Source organism: Portunus trituberculatus, chromosome 38 (assembly GCF_017591435.1).
Source record: "Portunus trituberculatus isolate SZX2019 chromosome 38, ASM1759143v1, whole genome shotgun sequence".
Taxonomy (NCBI): domain Eukaryota; kingdom Metazoa; phylum Arthropoda; class Malacostraca; order Decapoda; family Portunidae; genus Portunus; species Portunus trituberculatus.
The window spans coordinates 6793482-6817625 of record NC_059292.1 but is presented as its reverse complement, the minus strand read 5'-3'; the positions used below and the strand labels follow the sequence as shown (position 1 = coordinate 6817625).

Below are 24144 nucleotides of genomic sequence, written 5' to 3'. Positions count from 1 at the left end.
AATCTCTTCAGTAGTTATCTCAATGCACCGAATAGTCTCATATAACTATCTCTCCGGCACTTCCCGTCTTATCAGCTGGTCTCGCATGCTGGTGATGTTGGAGGTGGTTGTGGTGGTGACGGTGGTGTTAGTGGTGGTGGTTGCTGCAAGACTTGGAATAGTGATGGTTGGAATGGTGGTGCTGGAGGTGGTGGTGGTGGTGGTAGTGGTGGTAGGTGTGGGGGTGTTGCCTTCGGTCGCCGTGGTGGTGGACAGAAGGAGCATGAGCAGGAATGGCAGCAGGGGGAGCAGGAGGCTGTTTGGTGCTGTGGAAGAGGCCGCTGCTGTGACGCTTTTAGAGGTGCTGGAGCTGCTGCCGCCGTTGCTCGCTGTGCTGTGACTCTTGGCCGCCGCATTCTCCTCTGTAATGATAAAGAAAAGCCTTATTATGATGAAAGGAAACGAGAATAGGTATAAAATTGAGTTAGTTCTCTCTCACCCCCCTCCCCTTTCTCTCTCTCTCTCTCTCTCTCTCTCTCTCTCTCTCTCTCTCTCTCTCTCTCTCTCTCTCTCTCTCTCTCTCTCTCTCTCTCTCTCTCTCTCTCTCTCTCTCTCTCTCTCTCTCTCTCTCTCTCTCTCTCTCTCTCTCTCTCTCTCTCTCTCTCTCTCTCTCTCTCTCTCTCTCTCTCTCTCTCTCTCTCTCTCTCTTTTGTATACATGCGTTTCATCCTTATTTTTCGTCCATCTCCCTTACTTTCTCTTTCTGCACTTCATTGTTCCCGTGCCTGCCTCTCGCGCCGCTTCTTCCTCCTGCCTCTCTACTAACTCTCCACCTTCTCTTCTTCTTTTACCAGCTCTCCTGCCTCCCTACCTTACAGCGTCAATACATATTCTAGGTTTTTTTTTCCCCTTTCCTTCTCCATATTTTTCCCCCCCTCTTCCTCCACCTCCTCCTCTCACTCCTCTTACTCCTCTTATCTTTCCTTCCCTGTTCTTTGTTTCCCAGGCGTGTCTTCCACTTTACCTGGTATCACGTGCACCATGACGGAGGCCGGTAGAAACTTGGTGGGCCAGCACGTGTAGTTGCCCGAGTCGCTAACGGAGGCGCCGCGCACGAGGAGTCTACTGATGGTCTCATCCTCGAGGCTTGTGCTGATATTGATGCGTCCTCCGTGCTGCAGGATCTCCGCGTCCCGATACCAGTAGAGGAGTCCTGAGAGGGAGAGAGATAAAAGTGATGTAACGCTAGATGGACGGTGACGTGTTTGTGCGGTGAGACGTGGGTCGTGGAGCGTGCATGGGTAGTGTGGAGTCTCGCCTGGGGAAAATTTAGGTAGGGATGAAGGGGGAAACTTTTGTGAAGATAGGTCGTGTGTGGGTGTAGGGAAACGTGTCCGTTGTGAGCAGAAGAGTGCCTCAGAATCCCCAAAGCTCGGAGGAGGTAAAAAGGGTTGTCGCGCTTTGCAAAGGATGAGGTGCAGGAGTTGAGAGAAGCAGAGAGAGAGAGGAGAAGACTAGGCGCCGTGGGGGCAGGCGGGAAGCAAGTCCTGAGAGACGTGGGGAGACTTGTGTAAAGGGAGAAAGGGAAGGTGGAGGCAGAGGTGAGACTGGCAAGAGGAAAATGATAAGAGTGACATATCAAAGAGACTCGATTCCCTGTAGACTTGACCCCGATGCCACAGACACACTGCATTCTGGTTTCAGAGAGCAATATTTCTGTGTCAGAATCTGCGGGCTTTATAGACGCAAGTGTTGCATGACTCAGGTTGCGGATCAGTGTTTATGATGTTGCCGTTACTTGCTTCATGAGGCGAGGCGTGCTTGCGAGATGGCCATTATTGAGTGAACGTACATTCCTAATGGACTTTGTAATTTATTACTAATGGCAGGTTGTTTGAAATGTTAACAAATGAACTGTATAGACAATAAAGGTAACACTGAGATGCGTTTCATTATATTCATCATGCAATTGTCATACGTCGACACAGATTGATTACTAACGGGATTTACTGAAGCCACAGCAACGTACCCGTAAACACGTAACGCTGAATACAGTAAGACTTTGAAATATCATACTGTTAGAATTTATAAATATTCATAAATCGTACAATATGCTGAATTTTACACGTAACACTAAATACAATAGGAGTTTCAAATAACATAAAAGCTGCTTATACTGTTAGAATCTATAAATATTCCTAAATCGTACCATATGCGCAATTCCATACGGGAAGGTTGCCAAAGCACGATGATGCAGCTTTCAGGTACCTTAGCTGTCAAAATAGAACTGACATTTTCTTGGACTTTAATCATGGTCAGAAGAAGCAGGTGACACTTTGCTTGTCAAGGTGTCCTTTCACTGCTTCAGAGTTGGTCAGTTAAGTAGCAACGTTAAGTAAAGATTCTCGCCTCTAAGCGTCCCTTTCTCTCAAGATAGTGGTAGACGGTCCTCGGCAGACTTCAAGGGCAGACGGGAGGGAAGCGAGTAGTGTTTGGGACTCGCCTCACGTAGCCAATGCTCTCGTTTTAGTCTCGCCCTCGAAGCATCTCCAATTCTAGGGACTGAGGGTGAAGTTTATTTATCTTGTGTTGGAGGAATACAATAAAAAAAAATAAAGAAAAACAAAAGTTGTCTTCCTGTGAGCGTATGAGAAGTGGTGCGCTTTGCTCGAGTGTTCATTACTGACTTAACACAATAACCATGAGGACCAAAGGGTATACTTTTCTCGGAGAATCGATGTTAAGAAAAAAAAAAGATGAAGATAAATACCCAGAGGAGGCGATGTATTACAGACAACGAAGACGTACGAGAAGTAACAGATAAGTGAGTCTAAAGGAGGAGGAAGGGGAAGAGGAGAAGGAGGAGGAGGAGAAGGAAGAGGAGGAGAAGGAAGAAGAGAGGGGAGAAAAGTAGGATAAGAAAGATGAATGACGATGAAAAGGTAACACCAATGTGGAAATAACAGAAGAATGTGGAAAAATCAAAATTTGTGGCGTTTGTGGCGTTTCCAGAGAGAGAGAGAGAGAGAGAGAGAGAGAGAGAGAGAGACAGACAGACAGACAGACAGACAGACAGACAGACAGACAGACAGACAGACAGACAGACAGACAGACAGACAGACAGACAGACAGACAGACAGACAGACAGACAGACAGACAGACAGACAGACAGACAGACAGACAGACAGACAGACAGACAGACAGACAGACAGACACAGAGACAGGGACACAGAGAGAAAGGAGAAAGGAAGGAGAAACGGCTTGAAGAGAGAGAGAAGAGAAAGAAGACAGATGAAGACGAACGATGCTGGATATTTATGTTCAAACTTTGGAGGTTGACAGACGAGCTGGGAGGTGACGCTTTAGATCTGGCGGCGGCACCTTGGGCGGAACGGACCCGGGCTGGACACGGTGGAGCCAGAGGGATGAAAGGAAGGGAGGGTAGAGGAAGGAGGATGGGAAGGAAGCGGAAGGAACGGAAGGAATGGGCGACTGGGAGGTTGGAGACACTGGGAGGTGAGGGGGTTGGTGGAGAGGCCAGATAGACACACCAGAACCAGAGAAGGAGCTGGACATGGTAAAGTGGAGGGAGAGGGGAAAAAAGAGTTAAAACCGTCTGGGAATACTGAAAGCGGATGGAGAGGGAGAGGAGGGGAAGATGTGTGGAGGGGGGACGTGTATAAATGTGAGGGAGAGAGAGTGAGAGTGGGGATGTACATAATGAAAGCCTGGAGGGAACGGAAGGGGAGTTGAACTTAAGATACAAAAACATGGAGGGAAGCTAAAAGAGAGCGGGGGGCGATTAATGAAGACTTGGAGAGGTGGAAACGAAGGGAGACTAGCTCGGAATTCAACGTGAAATGAGTGAAATGGAGGAAAAATATATATATGCATGATGAAAACACAAAGAATGGTGCAAGAACAGCAATGAGGGAGAGAGGGAGCAAAATAAACCATGAATAGATGAAAAGAGGAAGATTATTATTAATGAAATGAAAACTTCAGTATGTTCCCCGCAGACTTGATCCCTGTTTCCTGTATGCAAGGATGAATAATGCATGACTAGAAGACAAGTGAAGAGAGCCCCAGGTAAACACACACACACACACACACACACACACACACACACACACACACAGTCATTGGTACACGCATGCTGTCTTAACGCGACGTCTTACTGCAGGGAATGAGAGGTAAAAGAAGCCAATTTTACACGACTGGTTTTTATGGGTCAAGACTCCCTCCTCCACCACCCCGCACCTGATAATTAACTCTTATTCTGGGATAGAAGAGAATTAAAATCACCTGGATGTCGAGTCACTGTTTTTTTTTTCGGAGAATAAACATCTCACTGTCTAACCTGGTTGAGGGAGACACCATTTGTTCCCTGATAAAGCAGTAGGGAGGTTTTCCATGTTCTGTTCTTTATATTCCTCAAAATATACGGGAATGTTTGTAAATTTGATGCGGAAAAAACAAGAAGAACGTTTATTTTTTATCTCCTCCTGGTGACCGTTGACCTTAGCATTACTCAGGGTCGCATTTGTATGAGAGGATCCATTATTGTACACTACCGAAATAGACTTTTGCTGCACTCCTTTTCACTTCATATGTGTTGAAGGTAAGAAAAAAGCATAAAAAAGAAAATAATATTAAACGAAGAATTGCTCTTATAATAACTGACTTTATTTATGACATGAACTTTCACACCTGGTCTCGTGATGCACCTGTGGCTGTCCTCCTGTCCAGCCTGTAAGATCAGTTCAGTTGGAATTAACCATGTATTTATAGCCATTTCTAGTTCCGCATACTGTTCTGCGGAAGGAAGCAAAAACGAAGAAGCTGTTATGAATTTCCGTGAGTGATCATAAAGAATCAGACAAAGATAACGTTTCTTTCAATCAAGAGAAGATTGATCAGCTTCTAATGATATAATAAAGATGTTCTCAGCAGCAGAACACTTTGCCAATGTCCGCAGTGTGGGAGTTCTGACTCATGAACTGCTAACTAGCTAACTGTCGTGCCAAGAACGGATGCCGTCGCTGCGGCTTTATTTGAAAGAACGGAGGCATTACGTTGTTAATTAAGCAGATTAAGTAGGCAATTATTTTGTCGGAGCTAAGGTTATTAGAGAATAAATTATAGCGTGCTAGTGTGCTGGGTAAATACATGATGGTCCTGCTGCACGAGGCTGACTCAAGCTGTAGCCAGCCCATTATTTTCATTCGCTTCAGAACGAAAGACTCATAAGTTTGTTGTGCCTCTAAGGCAGAATGGAACACGTCTTCAGGGGCTGTTGCTGGACGAGCCCTCAGTCCTCTAAGGTTTTAAGGAAGAAATCGATGTCGTTTGGCTGCTCTTGTTCGTTTTTTTTCTCTTTTCTTTTTAACTTCCTTTGTTTTTTTTAATCTTTCATCTTTATTTAGACTTGAAATAAATACAATCAATGCTGACTCAATGGATACAAGTATCGTGCGTTTCAATAGTTTTTATTAATGAACATCATATTGGCTTCTTTGGCGATATATTGCATAAGAGCAAGGGTACGTATGTCGACATATCTTGACTGAACACCGAAGACAGGACGAATACACACTGCAGGAAGGAGCAATCTGAACACTGAGGACAGGACGAATGCACACTGCAGGAAGGAGCAATCAAAGTCGTAAATATTCAACAGACACATAGCCGTGAATGTCTACAAGAGAAAAATCTGAATTTAGAACTGGAAACTCTCAATAAAGCTGGTCTCAGTGTGATAGCGGGAACAGAATTTCATAAAAAATGAGATAGAAAAAAGAACTCTGAAAAGAAATCTCTCGACACACTAAGTTGACTAACAGGATGAATGAAGGAAATCTACAGACATTAAAGATTCTTCTTATGTGAAAGAGGAAGGTTTTTAAGCTCCGTAAATTCCGTTTAAATCACATTTGTTTCACTACTTGCCGGCTCTGTGATGTTAAAAGGGATTATTAAGCTCCCAAAATTTCTCCCATTAATGTAAAGAACACGGCAAAGGCGCCTCGTGTGTCAGAAGTGCCAGATACGAACAAGGAGCAAAGCCTCGCAAGTCCCTCTGTGCCTGGCTGGCGAGCACTCACCGAGGCTCACAGGTAAAATATGAAAAAAATATAAGTAGATAATCAATAGAGTTATACTACTACTACTACTACTACTACTACTACTACTACTACTACTACTACTACTACTACTACTACTACTACTACTACTTCTACTTCTACTACTACTACTACTACTAATAATAATAATAATGATGATAAGAAAAGGGCATTATATCACTAGAAGACTGTCGAATACTTAAGATCAATTGCAGTCTCTAGTATGGTGCTTTTTTTGGCAACATTTTCATCTGAGAGCGTTAGGCAACACACTGCCTTAACAACCAAAGGACACAAAATTATGAAGGAAGCTGTAAGAACCCGCCAGGCCCTTCCGTGGCTGACCTAGTATGAAAGATTCCTATTTCCACCAATCACGTGTGTTCATGATTATTTTTTACCATCTTTTAAAAGCTTTCGATTAATTCAGTTGTAACAAATTGATTAGCGAACCTTCAACCATTCATCCACTCTATTTGAAAGCAACTCTTCCTTTATCTGGGAAACTAAAGTGAATGGAGACTTGTATAGGATAAGATCAGTTTATGGAAGAGGAGGATAAAGGAAATACGTATCCATGTTTTTTTTTTTTTTTTATACAGATTGGTGCGTGCTGGCCTGTCTTTCCACAGCTTCCTTTGTTTTCTTATTTTCTTGTGTTCTTAATTTTCTTTGCTCTCTTAGTTTCTGGAAATTGTTTTCTGCTTTCTAACACACACAAAACACACACACACACACACACACACACACACACACACACACACACACACACACACACACACACACACACACACACACACACACACACACACACACACACACACACACACACACACACACACACACACACACACACACACACACACACACACACACACACACACACACACACACACACACACACACACACACTGTCGCATAATGCAGTCTGCAGTACTTGATAGCCAAATATTCACACGAGGTAAGAATGTGTACAGTGGCATGACTGGGTGTGGGTTTGCATGTACTTCACATTAAACAGGAAGGAGTCTGCTATTCCTGGCTTGCGTTAGTTCATGTAAAATTGAATAAATTGCACGAGAATATGTATAATCACAAAGCACAACAATAGGACACACTTGGTGCCCACGGCGTGATGAGTGGCTTGTGCACCGGAGAGAGCGTCCACCTACCACATTACATTTCAGATTGCAGGAAAGGTTAAGTGTGTGTGTGTGTGTGTGTGTGTGTGTGTGTGTGTGTGTGTGTGTGTGTGTGTGTGTGTGTGTTAAGGTGCATTCTTACACCTTTTACTTGAGCAGCGCAATCTCAGGTCGTTTCTCTGCAGTGCACTTAATGTAGTATTACTGCATACGGGCGCGTAGTATAATATAATTATCCTGCACCCGAGGAATGGCTGGTGCTTTCATGAACTCGCGATTCACTTTCTTTCTCTGTGCCTTGCCACAACCTAATGCTTGCGCTTCTCGGTGTCTTTTCGCATTATTCTTAGTGATGTTTTTGCCTTTTTCTCTCTTCCTGCATTTTATATTGAATCAAGCGCTTTAAACACGACTCATTCCTGATTTCCAGTTTCTCGTCATGCATAGACACCACTCATCATCATATTTAGGGTTTTGATGCTTTAATCTCTCGCCATTTTTTTCATCTTTATGATTTATAATAACTGGGAATATGTAGTATATGCTATCAATGATGCTCGTAACACACACACACACACACACACACACACACACACACACACACACACACACACACACACACACACACACACACACACACACACACACACACACACACACACACGCACGCACGCACGCACGCACGCACGCACACACACACACACACACACACACACACACACACACACACACACACACACACACACACACACACACACACACACACACACACACAGGCTTAGTGGATAAGGTGGTGAGTGTGGGATCGGGCAGACATCCACGCGTAGGTTCGAATCCCACCACGTACAGCCTTAAAACACTTTGCCATTTGTCGAGTGGTTTAAAGTTACCTACATGTCACCATGATATCCAGGTTCTATGTGGTTATATCAAAGATGACCTTGGGTGGTGATAGGGGCCCTAATATGAGTACCACTATAAATAAAATTGCCTGCGTCACTAATGGCGGACTCTTAACTTTATACTCTTCTCGTATGCCTACAGGCGCTATACCCATAACATAAAAAAAACATCCATCCCCCATACACACACACTCCCAGATATGGCAACACTATTTTTTCAGCCCTGTCAGAGTGTATTATGCAAGTGAGTGGCGTTGTAGCCCTTAAATCCTCGGGGCGAAGAAAACCGAGTGATGGCAGGGAAAGGTTGCAGGCTCTTGTTGTATGGTTACATTCATCTGGAGGCGTGTGCAGTCTCTTTCTCTGTCTGTCTGTCTGTCTGTCTTGTCTGTCTGTCTGTCTGTCTGTCTGTCTGTCTGTCTGTCTGTCTGTCTGTCTGTCTGTCTGTCTCTCTCTCTCTCTCTCTCTCTCTCTCTCTCTCTCTCTCTCTCTCTCTCTCTCTCTCTCTCTCTCTCTCTCTCTCTCTCTCTCTCTCTCTCTCTCTCTCTCTCTCTCTCTCTCTGGTCAGATTGATTTCGTTTTTTTTTTTTTTTTTTTCTTACTTGTGTCTCTATATATTGGGTCACCGTCCGAGGCTGGGGAGGGTTAACGACTCAAAATTGCTAAAATTAAAGTCCTGTATTGCAAAGTACCGTCATACCTTTAACTCCTTGAGTACCATGACGCGTTTCCATTTCCATTTTGCTTACGATTTGGTTATTTTATACAGCTTCAGAAACTTATGAGGGTGATTAAAATAGTGAAGACTGTGGCTATTAATCTCTTGACCTCCATAGACCCTTCCTAATGTCAATAAAATAATTTTATCTTACACAAATCTCAAGGTAAAAATGTGACCCATTATTAAAGGAGTTAGTTTTTAATGGTATCTGGATGCACAACCCTGGTTTCGCATCACCTTAAAAAAAAGTATTTTATTTTATAATCAACAAATTTAATTTTAACTCGTTTTGGAGCAGCTCCCAAATAATAACCTGGGCATTGTTATTAAAGTCCAACATTTTTACAAGATTGCTGAATCATTTATTTTCATCACTTAAAATAACTCCACCCTGTAATTTAACTTAAGCGGGGAGTATACAGCACTGCGGCGTTAAGTATTGAGCCTCATTCAGCTCTGACCTTTTGCAATGCATGTAATTAGGCAAGGTGTGGCGCTACGGCTCCTTGACCGCGAGGATAACACCTGGTGCCGGCACGCGAAGTGTAATTTTTTCCGCAAACTGCATCTCATTATTCTTTCCTGCTTTGTACCATCATGCCATAAAGGCCCGCTGCAGTTTGATTAATATAGAAATTTTCAAAGAATGTTCCTCCTCAATACACGTCTTGTCATAAACTCGTATACTTTGCGAAATAATGAAAGGATTAGGAGGAATTGGATAATGATGAATGGATTAGGTGAAATAGATTAATATTGCTATAAAAAAACCAGAATATAATATAGGACGTCCTTCCGACATAACTTTAGTGGCACTATTATGTGACAGAAATACGTGCCGTCACAACAATACACACGGAAGAGAAGGAGACAATACAACATTAAATCAAATTAATGATGAAGTAAAAAAAATAATGAAATAAAAAACTATGTAAATAAGAGATAAAATAAAGATCGAGATGAAGAAGTGTGAAATGTAAATAAAGAGGAAATGCAACTACAAAATAAATCAGAGAATTAATGAGTAAAGGAAGGAAGGAAAAAAAAAAGAAATCATAGGCAAGAAAATACATAATTGAATAAAGTACAGGATGAAACACACACACACACACACACGAGAGAGAGAGAGAGAGAGAGAGAGAGAGAGAGAGAGAGAGAGAGAGAGAGAGAGAGAGAGAGAGAGCGCTATTAAAGTAGGTTGCGTTAGCGGTGGTAGCGGCGGTAGTGCGGGTGGTGATAGTGGTGGTGGTGATGATGATGGTGGTGACGAGGTGTAGCCATTAACATCACGCACTCAGCACTCAGCACTCACCTGGCGGCTGGGAGGCGATGGAGGTGCTGCAGGTGAGTTTGATGTTGCTTCCTGCCCTCACGTAGCGCTGGTCAGAGCCATCCATCAGTGTGGCGGCCTCTGTAGGGGGAAGAATGGAGGGGAGGGTGGTAAGAGACTAAGAGTGAAGGAGGAACCACACACACACACACACACACACACACACACACACACACACACACACACACACACACACACACACACACACACACACACACACACACACACACACACACACACACACACACACACACACACACACACACACACTCTCTCTCTCTCTCTCTCTCTCTCTCTCTCTCTCTCTCTCTCTCTCTCTCTCTCTCTCTCTCTCTCTCTCTCTCTCTCTCTCTCTCTCTCTCTCTCTCTCTCTCTCTCTCTCTCTCTCTCTCTCTCTCTCTCTCTCTCTCTCTCTCTCTCTCTCTCTCTCTCTCTCTCTCTCTCTCTCTCTCTCTCTCTCTCTCTCTCTCTCTCTCTCTCTCTCTCTCTCTCTCTCTCTCTCTCTCTCTCTCTCTCTCTCTCTCTCTCTCTCTCTCTCTCTCTCTCTCTCTCTCTCTCTCTCTCTCTCTCTCTCTCTCTCTCTCTCTCTCTCTCTCTCTCTCTCTCTCTCTCTCTCTCTCTCTCTCTCTCTCTCTCTCTCTCTCTCTCTCTCTCTCTCTCTCTCTCTCTCTCTCTCTCTCTCTCTCTCTCTCTCTCTCTCTCTCTCTCTCTCTCTCTCTCTCTCTCTCTCTCTCTCTCTCTCTCTCTCTCTCTCTCTCTCTCTCTCTCTCTTACCCAGGACAGTGAGCGTGAAGAGCATGGATATTCGCGGGTCTGTGTTCACCTGGCACTGGTATTCGCCGGAGTCCCTCACCTGGCTGAACCTGCAACGGGAAGGTGATGACAATGAGATACGGGGAAAGGTTGCAGGGACGTCTTTGGGTGAGGCTTCGAGAGAGAGAGAGAGAAGAAGAAGAGAGAGAGAGAGGTTAGTATGTATTGGGAGCTGTATAGATGTTTTTGTTAAGGTAGGAACAAATGTCAAAGTAGCACCAATATCTCTCTCTCTCTCTCTCTCTCTCTCTCTCTCTCTCTCTCTCTCTCTCTCTCTCTCTCTCTCTCTCTCTCTCTCTCTCTCTCTCTCTCTCTCTCTCTCTCTCTCTCTCTCTCTCTCTCTCTCTCTCTCTCTCTCTCTCTCTCTCTCTCTCTCTCTCTCTCTCTCTCTCTCTCTCTCTCTCTTCCCCAATAAGACAAAGACATGAGAATAGGAGTAATAATCTTCGTGTCTCTTGAAAATAGCCTTGGTGGAAGAAAAGTTTTTAGAAATAGGATCCATTGTCGTCTTTATATCTCATTCTTTCAGTTTTAATGGCAACTCCTCCATAAAACATTATATCATCACTTCTTATCTTCGGTTTATCTGTAGTTGTAGAGTTTGATTATTGCGATAAGTTTAATCATTCATATACAGTACATATTTATATAAACTTGATAAGGTGTGAAAAGTTGTTTCTCTCTCTCTCTCTCTCTCTCTCTCTCTCTCTCTCTCTCTCTCTCTCTCTCTCTCTCTCTCTCTCTCTCTCTCTCTCTCTCTCTCTCTCTCTCTCTCTCTCTCTCTCTCTGTCGTTGTCCTCGCCATTGTTAGGTTTATTGTCTCTTTTTTATTGTTTTTATTAGATTTTCTTTTATAAGATCTAAAGATTGTTTTCATCTATGGTTTAATGTTTTCCATACGAGATTTTGCTACTTGGAAATATCTTCTTGAGTAACTTCTACTTTTGTTTATACATGTAATTATTATTTATTTATACATGTAATTATTTTTACTATTATTCTTATCATTAATATTTATTTATTTTTTTGTGGTATACTTGTGCACTCTGGTGTTTCTTTCCCTAATTGAACGCTTGCCTCTTTTCCCACTCTCTCCGTTCCCCTCGACCTCGCTCCCAGAAATGCTCGACCTCACCCTATCCCTTCACTTGCAAATTGTCTCAAGAATGGGCACTGGAGACTCCGGGGACAGTAGAGCACATGATAGTGCCTCTGTGGAACACTTGCCTGCTTCCCAAGTGCAGGTGAGGGGCGGTGGGATTCTCTCGCTTGGATGTTGTGGCGTGGGAGATCAAGAATGCCTTCGTGGCCTCTGGTTATTTTATTCCCGTTCCCCCCCAAAAAAAAAGGAAAATAAATAAATAAATGAAAACAATGAGGGTGCGGAGCCTTCCCAGGGGGCAGAGGTCACTGCTCGGCTATGTATTACGTGCCTTGCTAGATTCACCATATTCTTTTCCTCTTAGTCTAGTCTGATATTTTTCTTATACTTTATTTCTTTTACCCTCGACAGATTTCTTTTTTAGATCTTTTCTATGAAATATCTTTTTAGAATTTATTCGCCAGCCCACCATCATGCCCACGAATAGTAGTAATTCAAGTGACGCCTTTCCATTTTACAGACTTAACCAAATAGAATTCAGTATTATAAGCTGATTTGAGCAGACCGCATTTCGTGGTGCCACCCCTGAAGCAGCGGATACAAGAGAAGCGACACGAATAGGAGCAGCTTCAGTTTGTGAGGGAATTTTTTATTTATTTTCTTTTGTTTCAGCTGGACGGGGTGTGGGTGTCCGTGGGGTTCATACATAACCAAGGGCCAGCTGGAGGCTGACGGGAAGACTCGATCTTAGGGGAGTCGGCTGCGACACACAGGGAAGCTGTTGTTTTCCTGCGTTGCGCACGGAGCAGGAGGGTGGTGGGGGCGTGGGGTGGCTGGCGTCTTGAGGGGCCGCTTCCCACTACGTTCAGAATTCAAAGCCACACAAGTATTTTATTCGATTTAAAGGGTTTTTTCCTATCTGAGTAACGAGCGGAAAATAACATTGAAACCCAAGAGAGGCGTTTTTTTTCCCGATGTGATGATTAAAACATGAATGGAAATCACGGGAAAGAATGATGTGATGATTGTGACTCTTACTTACAAAAAGCAAAATAGAAAGAAAGGAAAAAAGAAATGCCTTTTGGAATCTCCTTATTTTGTTCCGCGCCGTCATGTCCCCCGGTCATATGTTTTCATGCTGTGTGTGAGATGGAGATCCTTCCTGGATGCCGTTTTGTTTAGAATTCACTCATGTTTCTTTGTATTGATTTGTATTTAGCCTCTTTGGACATGAAATGCATATTTATTTTTACACAAATTCATCTTTCGTGCAGCGTTTTCTCTGAATTATTTAATGATATTTAGTCTTTCAATTATATCACTAATATTCTGTCCTCTCATATAACAAAAATGCAATATGTTGTTCACTTTATAAAAAAAAATGTTTTCTAGGACTAGATATTTCCTCTATAACTTAGTATGGAAACCTGGACAGACCAGACCTGTTCATTTGAATTTTTGCCTCGCGCCTCCCACTTCCACGTAATAGATTTTCGAGGCGGCATTCAAATCGAATTAATGTCAAATTCTCCACGGTGAGAGTTCAATCTGCCGCAGAACACAGGAGTGGTGTATTTCCGGGACCCTGGAAATACACCACTCCTGTCCCACCTATGCTCTCCCACCACGCCTCTCCCAACCCATCATCTTCCACCCTCCCTCTCCCAACCCAGACGTCTCTCACCCTGCCTCTCCCATTTCGCCTCTTCCAGCCCAGGCCTCTACCAGCCCAGGCCTCTACCATCCCGCCTCTCCCAGCCCATTCTCTTCTAGCCCAGGCCTCTCCCAGCCTGCCTCTCCCACCCCGCCTCTCCTAGCCTTCCTCTTCCACCACAGGCCTCTCCCATGCTCTCCCACCCAGCCTCTCCCAGCCCACCTCTCCCAGTCCATCCTCTCTAACTCCAACCCCTCCTAACTCTACCTCTCCCAGACCAACGCCCACGCTCTACATCTTCCATCCTTTTACCATTTTTTTTTCTTTTTTTTTCCTAATTACTTAACTTTTTCTCTCTCTCTTCCTTCCTCCTCCTTTCCTCTTTCAATTTTGTAGCGTCACAGTGCTCCTCATCCTTCCCTCCTGTCTCTGTTCACTCCTCCCTCCGTCCTCTTTAGTTGTGTCTGTCTGCATGGGTGATGGCGCCGCGGAGAGTGTGTTCATGGAGGCGGCGAAGTGTTTGGCGTGTTGGGGACATGTTTCTCTGCTGCGGTAAGGAAGTGTGTGTTGTTTTATGAACGAGGGTTAAGATGAGGTGAAACGAAACAGGTCTTTGTTAGAAAAATATAAAAAGAGAAGCAGTTAATACAATTCCATGACGAGGAAAAAATGGTAGAAATGGAAAAAAAAGATATGTGAAAGAAGTGATACATTGAATTTCTCTTTGATCGTGTTGTATTGATGGTGTAGTAAAAGGTGGGGTTTTGTATTTTTTATTCTATCTTCGTTATTTTTATACTTTTTTTTCTTTCTCTTTGTTCCTGATTTGTTAATACGAGTTCATGTGTCCAATACTATTTCACAGCTTACTCACTGTGTTGCGGGATTGCCTTTTTTCGTATCATCTTTTATCTTTATTCTGTTTTATTTGTCTCCATCTGCGTGTTCGTCTGTCTGCCTGTCTTGTACGGCTGGCTTTCTGTTATTCAGTTAAAAAAAATGTGTGTGTGTCAGGTATTTTTCTTTCATACATCGCTATATTTAGTTTCATTTTTTAGTTCGTCTTTGTTTGTAGAGTTCGTCCATCTATATATACTGCATTGCATTGGATTCTCTGAAAAATAAAACCTGATGTCTTTCCTTAGATTTCACTTTTTTTTTCAATTTTCCGGTTCATCTCCATGGCACGAGTTCTCTTTCTACATTTTTTTTATATTTTTTTTCTCTTGTTACATATTTCAACGAATATTTTCTGCCTCTGACCTTGTTTATTTGATCATGTTTGACTTTTGATCGTCTATTTTTCGTTTTTATTTTTTTTCTGTCCATTTGTAAGTATGAATGTTTGTACGTCTCTTATTTTTCACTGTGCCTGTACGTCTCTCATTCAGTCTATGTCTCTGCTAGTATGTGTCTGTTGGTATGCATCAGTATGTGTGTCTCAGTAAGTTTGCCTTTGCCAGTCTGTTTCTATGTTAGAATGTATTAATTTGTTTGTCAGTCAGTCTATGTCACTGCTAGTTCGTATATGTCAGTTTGTGTGTGTCTGCCAATTTGCCTTTGCCAGTCTGTTTCTCTGTTAATATGTATTAGTTTTTGTGTGACTGTCAGTTTGCTTTTGCCAGTCTTTTTTTTATGTAAGAGAAGAGGACTGGCCAAGGGCAACAAAAATATAAAGAAAAAAATCCCACTCAGTTGACAGCCACCTTTATTTACCTTTTTTCTCTCTAGTCGAACATTCACCCACTCACCCACCGACACACACAATGCATATCCTCCCTAGAGTGAGAATTTCTTTATTGCAACCTGGCTACGATTCCACATATTTCCTCCCTCTTTTTTTGTGTGTGTGTCCGTGAATTTGTTATTACGGTGGCTATAATAAAAACCGAAAAGCCGCCGAAAATTGCCCTCCCCGCCGTTCCCAACTTTCCCCCCGTGGCTTTAGGGAGATAATGGTGTCTGCAGCTCCTGATGGCGGCCCTGGGGGTGGTGCACAGACTGACCGCTGCTGTCCTATAACCAGTATGAGTGCGAATTGCGTCAGCTTCACTGGATTCAACGTTCAATTTAGTATTCATCCTCTTTTATATCTCTCTTTGAAATCCATTCAACCATTTTTCTGCCTCTGACCTTGTTTATTTGATCATGTTTGACTTTTGATCGTCTATTTTTCGTTTTTATTTTTTTTTCTGTCCATTTGTAAGTATGAATGTTTGTACGTCTCTTATTTTTCACTGTGCCTGTACGTCTCTCATTCAGTCTATGTCTCTGCTAGTATGTGTCTGTTGGTATGCATCAGTATGTGTGTCTCAGTAAGTTTGCCTTTGCCAGTCTGTTTCTGTGTTAGTATGTATTAATTTGTTTGTCAGTCAGTCTATGTCACTGCTAGTTCGTATATGTCAGTTTGTGTGTGTCTGCCAATTTGCCTTTGCCAGTCTGTTTCTCTGTTAATATGTATTAGTTTTTGTGTGACTGTCAGTTTGCCTTTGCTAGTCTTTTTTTTATGTAAGAGAAGAGGACTGGCCAAGGGCAACAAAAATATAAAGAAAAAAAGCCCACTCAGTTGACAGCCACCTTTATTCACCTTTTTTCTCTCTAGTCGAACATTCACCCACTCACCCACCGACACACACAATGCATATCCTCCCTAGAGTGAGAATTTCTTTATTGCAACCTGGCTACGATTCCACATATTTCCTCCCTCTTTTTTTTTGTGTGTGTCCGTGAATTTGTTATTACGGTGGCTATAATAAAAACCGAAAAGCCGCCGAAAATTGCCCTCCCCGCCGTTCCCAACTTTTCCCCCGTGGCTTTAGGGAGATAATGGTGTCTGCAGCTCCTGATGGCGGCCCTGGGGGTGGTGCACAGACTGACCGCTGCTGTCCTATAACCAGTATGAGTGCGAATTGCGTCAGCTTCACTGGATTCAACGTTCAATTTAGTATTCATCCTCTTTTATATCTCTCTTTGAAATCCCCTCCCACCTCGTTTCCTTTGAAGAGTCTCACCGTCTCTCTCTCTCTCTCTCTCTCTCTCTCTCTCTCTCTCTCTCTCTCTCTCTCTCTCTCTCTCTCTCTCTCTCTCTCTCTCTCTCTCTCTCTCTCTCTCTCTCTCTCTCTCTCTCTCTCTCTCTCTCTCTCTCTCCGTTTCTATTCCTGTCTGGGCCAAGCCAATCTACGTCCTTCCCTCTCCCTGCCTTACCGGATCTGCAGAGTCCAGTTTTCGGAACGGTCGGCGTGCAGAGCAAGGAATCGCTGGTCAGAGGCGAAGGTGTGCACTCCGGACGTCAGCACGTGAAGGTCTCGCCGCCTTATCCACGACACCTGCACGGGAGAAAAGAGTAAAAGTTAAATGGGATGTTCCGCAGAAGGCGAGATGAATGGAGAAGAGCGAAAGTAAGCGAGAGAGCGCTCCTGTTAAAAAGAGTGACTGACTCCTGCGGGAACTTTCCAGCGACTCTATCCACACCGAGGGACCATGACCCCCGCAGCCTGACTTGTTTCCTGGGCGCACAATGAGATCCCCTCCCATCTTCGTCCCATTCTCTGCTTGAACACCAGGCCATTCCACTCCCGCCCGCCATCATCACCACCACACGCGACACCCGTGGGGACACTAGCCACCACAACCCCGTACCATTTTCCGCGTAGGTGCTCAAGAAAAGCGCAAGTGAGAACCAAAGGCGTCGTGGCGTGAAGACGACTCCCCATCCCACTGTTGCATCACCACCACCACCACCACCACCACAACCACCACCACCACCACCACCAATATGTTATTGCCATCACCAAGAGCAGCAAAGTTATCACCTCTCATCACATTACTATTGCTGCATTAGCATCCACATCACCACCACCATATTCATCAGTAGTATTAAGACAATTTCACCATTTTTGTAACCCTTTTCCATTTTGCCACCACATGTAGGCACTTCGTCATTCCTTTTACATTACAGCAGCAGCGACCACCACCGACTGCTGTCTTAACCACCACTCCTATGTATCTAGCAGTCAAGGAATTAATCTGTTTATCTATTTGTGTGTGTGTGTGTGTGTGTGTGTGTGTGTGTGTGTGTGTGTGTGTGTGTGTGTGTGTGTGTGTGTGTGTGTGTGTGTGTGTGTGTGTGTGTGTGTGTGTGTGTGTGTGTGTGTGTGTGTGTGTGTGTGTGTGTGTGTGTGTGTGTGTGTGTGTGTGTGTGTGTGTGTGTGTGTGTGTGTGTGTGTGTGTGTGTGTGTGTGTGTGTGTGTGTGTGTGTGTGTTATATTTTCCACGCTGTGTAATACGAGTGACAATATTGTAGATTTATTATCATGTAGGCATTTTACACCTCGCAGACCTCACTCTATTTTTTTCTTTTCTATTTCCATCTGAATTTATATTTTTTTTCTTCCATTGCTGCATTTTCCCTACCACTCACTCTCCTTTCCTTTCCTTGCCTTTCCTTTCACTCCTGTTACGGTGACCACCTTCTTCCTCCCACCTCTGATATCCTTCCTTACCTCACTAACACCACACACTTTTCCCCAATCTGTCCATCATTTTCCTCCTCATACATGGACGATCCCTCCATTCATTCCTTTACTCTTCTCTCTTTGATCACATACTATTTTTACCATCCCTGTACCTTTACCTTCCATCCTCTTGATCACATCCATTCTCCTCGCTATTCCCGTGGCCACTCAAAGACGCCTACCTTCTTATCCCCGAGCTGGGCGACGCGGCAGTGCAGGTAGGCGGACTGTCCTTCCAGCGCCGTCACGTTGCGGGCGGGAGGAGGGAGAAAGTAGGGCTTGGTATTGAAGTGTGGGATGCCCTGCTCGAGCGTGAAGCCTGGCGGGAGGAAAGGGAGAGGGTGAGAAGTGAGAGGCGCCAGCACTCGGGAGGTGGAGGAGACGGGGGAAGAGTTTTGTGTATAGAAAACGCGGGTCTTTATGAAGGAAAAGGTTCTCAGTAACAAGTGGCTCGAGAACACGACAAGGAAGCTGAGTAAAGGCTTATAAAAGAAAGTTAATTAGTGAAACCTTAAGTCAACAAGAGTGTTTTGAGGGCAATTCAAACCCGAGATATAATTATGTATTCCTTTGATGCATAAAAATTGATAAGAATAGCGTGGAAAATACAGGGGAGTAGCATTCCACACACAGATCAATACACGGAATGAAGGAAAAATAAAAGCTGTGAAATATGAAATAGCATGATAACTGACATACTTATTGATTCAAACTACTGATTTATGGAGTATTCTAATATTTACACACTTATCACTATACACATCCAATGAAATCACTCTAAATTCAATATAATTCTCCAAATCACGAAGCATTTACAATCACATAGGTACACTCTAATAACTCCCTCAAAACTGCAGCTATTAACCTCACAACCCAGACACCTTAACTTATACGAATAAAACAAATTAAACTACCAATAAATCAACTTCAGAAATAAAACGCACAGAAATAATCACAAAGGTTCTCTCTATTAGCTCCCTCAAAACTGCAACTATTAACCTCACAATCCTGACAAACTTTAACATCTACGAATAAAACAAATCAGACTAGCAATAAATCAACTTCAGAAAAAAAAAAACACGCAAAAGTCACTGCAAACCACAAATCACGATCCATTCATTACAACACACACTACACCAACAACCCCAACAAAACCTAAACTCGAAGGCATGCGTAGTGTGTAACATAGAACAGGTAGGGATAAAGTAAACAGAACTCCCAAGGGACACTGGACTCACCTCCCGAGGCCTCGCCCACGACGGACAAAACGGAGAGCAGGGTGTCCAGAAGGAGCGCCGGTATCCAGGGTGTGCCTCGGAGCATAGCGGAGGGCGGGGCTCGGTGGAGGAGGACGGGATGGAGTGGAGAAAAGACCTTTGTAAAGAGGAGAAAGGAACGTAGGTGTGTGGGAGAGGCAAAACAGAGAGAAGAAAACACTACTGAGGGAGGAGGTGGGTGGAGGGAAGCAATTTGTTAGCAGCAGAAGAATAGCAGAAGAAATAAAATAAAGAAGGAAAAGAAAGGAAGTAAGAGCGGAGCGAGTGCGGTGTGTTGGGAAGCTACGGATTGAGCTTACGAAAGAAAATGATGAAAGGATGTCTTGGTGGTCAGGAAAAGAAAGTAAGACGAAATAGAAAAGGTATTAGAGAGAGAGAGAGAGAGAGAGAGAGAGAGAGAGAGAGAGAGAGAGAGAGAGAATGGGGATAAAGAGGGGTAGGATTTTAAAGAAAACAGGTACAAGAAAATACTTTGAAAAAACGAAACATATGAAATGGAAAACAAAATAGTCTGAAACGAAACACTGCACACGAAACGTTCGAAAGAAAGAAAGAAAGAAAGAAAAGGAAAAGAGAGAAAGAGAGAGATAAAAGACAACTGCTTCAAAAGAATGTAAAATAAAAGAATAAGATAGAGGACACGGGCACTGAAAACGAGGAGGAGGAGGAGGAGGAGGAGGAAAAGGAGGAGGAGGAAGAGGAAGAGGAAGGTGGGGAGAAAAACGGGTGAAGATAGAGGAGTGAAGAAGAGGGAAGGATTACGGTAGTGGAAGAAAACTTGAGAGGGAAAAGGTAAAAAATTCTCCGAGGCTTATTAGGAGCTTGTCGTGGTAATTGACGTAGGCGGCAAGAAAGGGACGAAGGGACTCAACAGCGGGACTAACGAGGGAAGAAAACTGGTTGGTTGGTGTTCAGGTGCTGGAGCCGCTTACTTGGATGCTATGAGTTTCTTGACGTCGGTCGAGATCCTTGAGATATTGACTGTCTGGAAATTCTCCCTAACGTTGAGCGCTTTTTGAGTCTTTTCTTGCGTTCATAATACCACTGTTCTTCTGTCGCTGGTGTCTGTTACTTGGATATTCTTGTAGTCCTAGTAATATCACGGCTTTACTCTAGTTGGTAATGTCACTTTTTCACTTTATGTCACTGGTTACCGACAGACGTAATAACGCTATACTACTTGTTCTGGTAATGTATTTGGTTCATGGGTTGCCTTACTGTCAACTCTCCGCGCTGCGCCAAAGGGTTTTTCTCTATGTTGGTTAGGTGCCTCGTGGTCGGGCAGTGTCCTGTTCACCACCACTCATCGCAGAGGCTAAGGTGCCACGGGATGCCGCCGACCATTTCTGTGAAGGTTAAGAGAAAAAGATGATAAGTAAGGTGGAAATAATTATCTAATCACACACACACACACACACACACACACACACACACACACACACACACACGGCCCGGTAGCTCAGTGGTTAGAGCGCTGGCTTCACAAGCCAGATGATCGGGGTTCGATTCCCCGGCCGGGTGGAGATATTTGGGTGTGTCTCCTTTCACGTGTAGCCCCTGTTCACCTAGCAGTGAGTAGGTACGAGATGTAAATCGAGGAGTTGTGACCTTGTTGTCCCGGTGTGTGGTGTGTGACTGGTCTCAGACCTATCCCAAGATCGGAAATAATGAGCTCTGAGCTCGTTCCGTAGGATAACGTCTGGCTGTCTCGTCAGAGACTGCAGCAGATCAAACAGTGAATTACACACACACACACACACACACACACACACACACACACACACACACACACACACACACACACACAGGAGTTATTGGCATAGGTAAAAGGCACTAATCTGAACTACCAATTCTTACGGGTGTTTAACAGGAGGAAACCAGTGTACTTGTTTCGACGGTACGTATAATAAAGAAAAGCAGAGGCAATTATGTGGCTAGAGATGAAGGAATATGACGAGAAAAAATATAGGAGTGAAGGAGGAAAGTGTGTGGGTTTGGAGAGATATCTGAAGAAGGTCTCTCTGTGTAATCCTTTAAGCTGACAAGTAACACGATGTCTCAATGAACTGTTCAATGAAGCTGGTTATGCTGTATTGTGGTATTGTGATTATTAAGGTGTGGTGGTATAGTGGAGTGTGGATGTGACGCGTGAAATGTGACTGTGTTGTTTTGCTTATCCATTGTTATGATTTTGTGTGGATGCATGTTGTGGCTAGTGAGGGCAATGGCGCGTGGACCATGTGTTATGCGTACGGAACGGGTTGTTTATGTGGCATGTGCAGTGTTTTAAAGCGACGGTGTAGCAGCGGGCGGTCTGATGTCGTTTGTTGCATTTGTTTTAACGAAGGTGTGAGAATTAGTGAATACGAAACTTTTCAACTTAATTCACTTGTGCTAACGAACTGTGAGGACAAAATAGTAAACTTTTTTTTGTTGTTGTGTTAAGGTCACTAAGTCTTGTGTACTCCAATTAATGCGTCTAAGGGAAGTTGAAGTATTTAACTGTTAAATAGTTTTGAAATGAAAATCTTGTTTTTTTCATGTTCTTTTTTTACCCTTCCTTTTACAAGGGAGTATTGTTTTTTACAATAATAGCAATAAAAATGTTGTCTGATCCATTTAACTTGATAAGCACCAAGTTAATTACTTCAGAGACTTTGTGACTTGCTAATAGCCTTGTAAATTTTATGAACAGAGTTGCTCTGACACTAAAGTTATGGCGGTGGAGGGGACCGCCACGGACTTGATGTTCAGTGAAGTAAGTACAGCACGTCACGGCAACAACAAGGCAGCTGCTGGTTTGGTAAGAATGTTGCAGTAAAATTCTTTATACTCGTCTATTTTGATATTGTGGCAGATTCAATTGCAAAAAAGACTCGTCCTCTCCAAGAAAATGTGTGATAAAGATGACCGCCAATCACACATAGGCAGTAAAGTGGATGGGGTAAACTTCACCCACCGGGAAGGCATTGAGCAGCGTTCACCGACAGGGCAACGGCCGCGACACTACCAATCCTCTTGCGTTATTTCAGTGAATTTTGCCTATGAAGTTAAATTGCCAGCATTTACTGCAACGCTCGGCTGAATGACATCCTCTTGGCCAAGCTTCCAATTCAGATGTTGCTAGACTACTGCGCTGCCACACTAGTATTTATTATTATAGCACATCGGAAATGTTCAGTGCTAGAGTTTCTGGATATTTGGAAAGGTAGGAGAGGGAAACTTATAAAACTGTTACCGAAAATGTCACAATGGTGTGGCGGCGACGAAGGCAAGAGCCACGGGAGTGGTCTGAGTGACAGGAGGAAGTTGGCTGCGGATGAGGGGATTGAGGGTGTCATGGCCTTAAACATTGCGAGTTATGGTATACCAAAAAAATAAAAGAGAACTATATGGTAGATGAAGGGTGAGCACACAGCGTAGCCAGGCTGCTGTGAGAGCTGATCGGCGAGTCTGACATTTGTGGAAATTGTATTCAAGGCTCGTGGTTGTGAGTCGTGGGTGTTACGGTGTTGTGTGAGTTGAGGCGCTGCCCATTGGATTTGGCGGCGGCTCTTCCAACCTTCCAGCGTTTCAGTTTTCCACCCTTATACCACAACAGTGGTCTATAATATATATATATATATATATATATATATATATATATATATATATATATATATATATATATATATATATATCTGTGTGTGTGTGTGTGTGTGTGTGTGTGTGTGTGTGTGTGTGTGTGTGTGTGTGTGTGTGTGTGTGTGTGTGTGTGTGTGTGTGTGTGTGTGTGTGTGTGTGTGTGTGTGTGTGTGTGTGTGTGTGTGTGTGTGTGTGTGTGTGTGTGTGTGTGTGTGTGTGTGTGTGTGTGTGTGTGTGTGTGTGTGTGTGTGTGTGTGTGTGTGTGTGTGTGTGTGTGTGTGTGTGTGTGTGTGTGTGTGTGTGTGTGTGTGTGTGTGTGTGTGTGTGTGTGTGTGTGTGTGTGTGTGTGTGTGTGTGTGTGTGTGTGTGTGTGTGTGTGTGTGTGTGTGTGTGTGTGTGTGTGTGTGTGTGTGTGTGTGTGTGTGTGTGTGTGTGTGTGTGTGTGTGTGTGTGTGTGTGTGTGTGTGTGTGTGTGTGTGTGTGTGTGTGTGTGTGTGTGTGTGTGTGTGTGTGTGTGTGTGTGTGTGTGTGTGTGTGTGTGTTGAGTGCTTATCAGCAGGACTAGGTGGAAGGAGGAAGGGAAAGAGAAAATACTTTTGATTCCTCGGCCTCCTTACTCGTATATAATTTCTTTTCATGCCACGTCGCTCTATCCTGATAATGAACCACGTGCCTTCCTGCGTATACGTGTATTTTCTCCCTCCCGGTTGCCGTAATCTTTCTTATCTGGCTTAGTGAACCTGACATGAAGAAAACGACATTTCCACGGGAACTTCTCTTTACTTTTCCTTAGCCTTAATACTTCCCTGTACTCATAAGGAAGTGATGCAGTGGAGATGAGGAGAGAATGAAGACAGGAGGGAGAAAAAGATAAAACTATAATTCCTATTTCAGAGTATTTTTCTGGCATGTTTTTAGTGCACATTTTGCTTCCAAGGGGCAAATAAGTGTGTGTCTTGATGGG

At 43.7% G+C, this 24144-nt stretch overlaps 2 protein-coding genes across 8 annotated transcripts in view; one reads left to right on the top strand and one right to left on the bottom strand.

The window, feature by feature from the left end:
- The window catches only part of LOC123515015, a 151195-nt gene that overhangs the window by 30675 nt on the left and 96376 nt on the right, over positions 1-24144 (top strand). The window contains exons 3-4 of one of the 6 annotated variants that reach the window (XM_045273365.1): positions 12129-12253; positions 12784-14911. The exons of 3 other annotated variants lie outside the window; for them this stretch is intronic. In XM_045273365.1, coding sequence (XP_045129300.1) covers positions 12129-12253; positions 12784-12843 — 185 coding nt within the window. In that variant the 3' untranslated portion in view covers positions 12844-14911. Of the gene's footprint in view, positions 1-985; positions 1114-12128; positions 12254-12783; positions 14912-24144 lie in introns of those variants that run through there. 2 more of the 6 variants (XR_006677736.1, XR_006677734.1) reach the window with 2 other exon arrangements.
- LOC123515013 (zwei Ig domain protein zig-8-like) overlaps positions 37-24144 on the bottom strand; it is a 73257-nt gene continuing 49149 nt past the window's right edge. Inside the window, exons 2-9 of one of the 2 annotated variants that reach the window (XM_045273364.1) lie at positions 20489-20902; positions 19518-19653; positions 18462-18598; positions 16970-17091; positions 10971-11059; positions 10179-10277; positions 1004-1192; positions 37-401 (exon numbers count right to left, since the gene is read on the bottom strand). In XM_045273364.1, coding sequence (XP_045129299.1) covers positions 46-401; positions 1004-1192; positions 10179-10277; positions 10971-11059; positions 16970-17091; positions 18462-18598; positions 19518-19602 — 1077 coding nt within the window. In that variant the 5' untranslated portion in view covers positions 19603-19653; positions 20489-20902 and the 3' untranslated portion in view covers positions 37-45. Of the gene's footprint in view, positions 402-1003; positions 1193-10178; positions 10278-10970; positions 11060-16969; positions 17092-18461; positions 18599-19517; positions 20903-24144 lie in introns of both variants that reach the window. The other variant, XM_045273363.1, reaches the window with a different exon arrangement.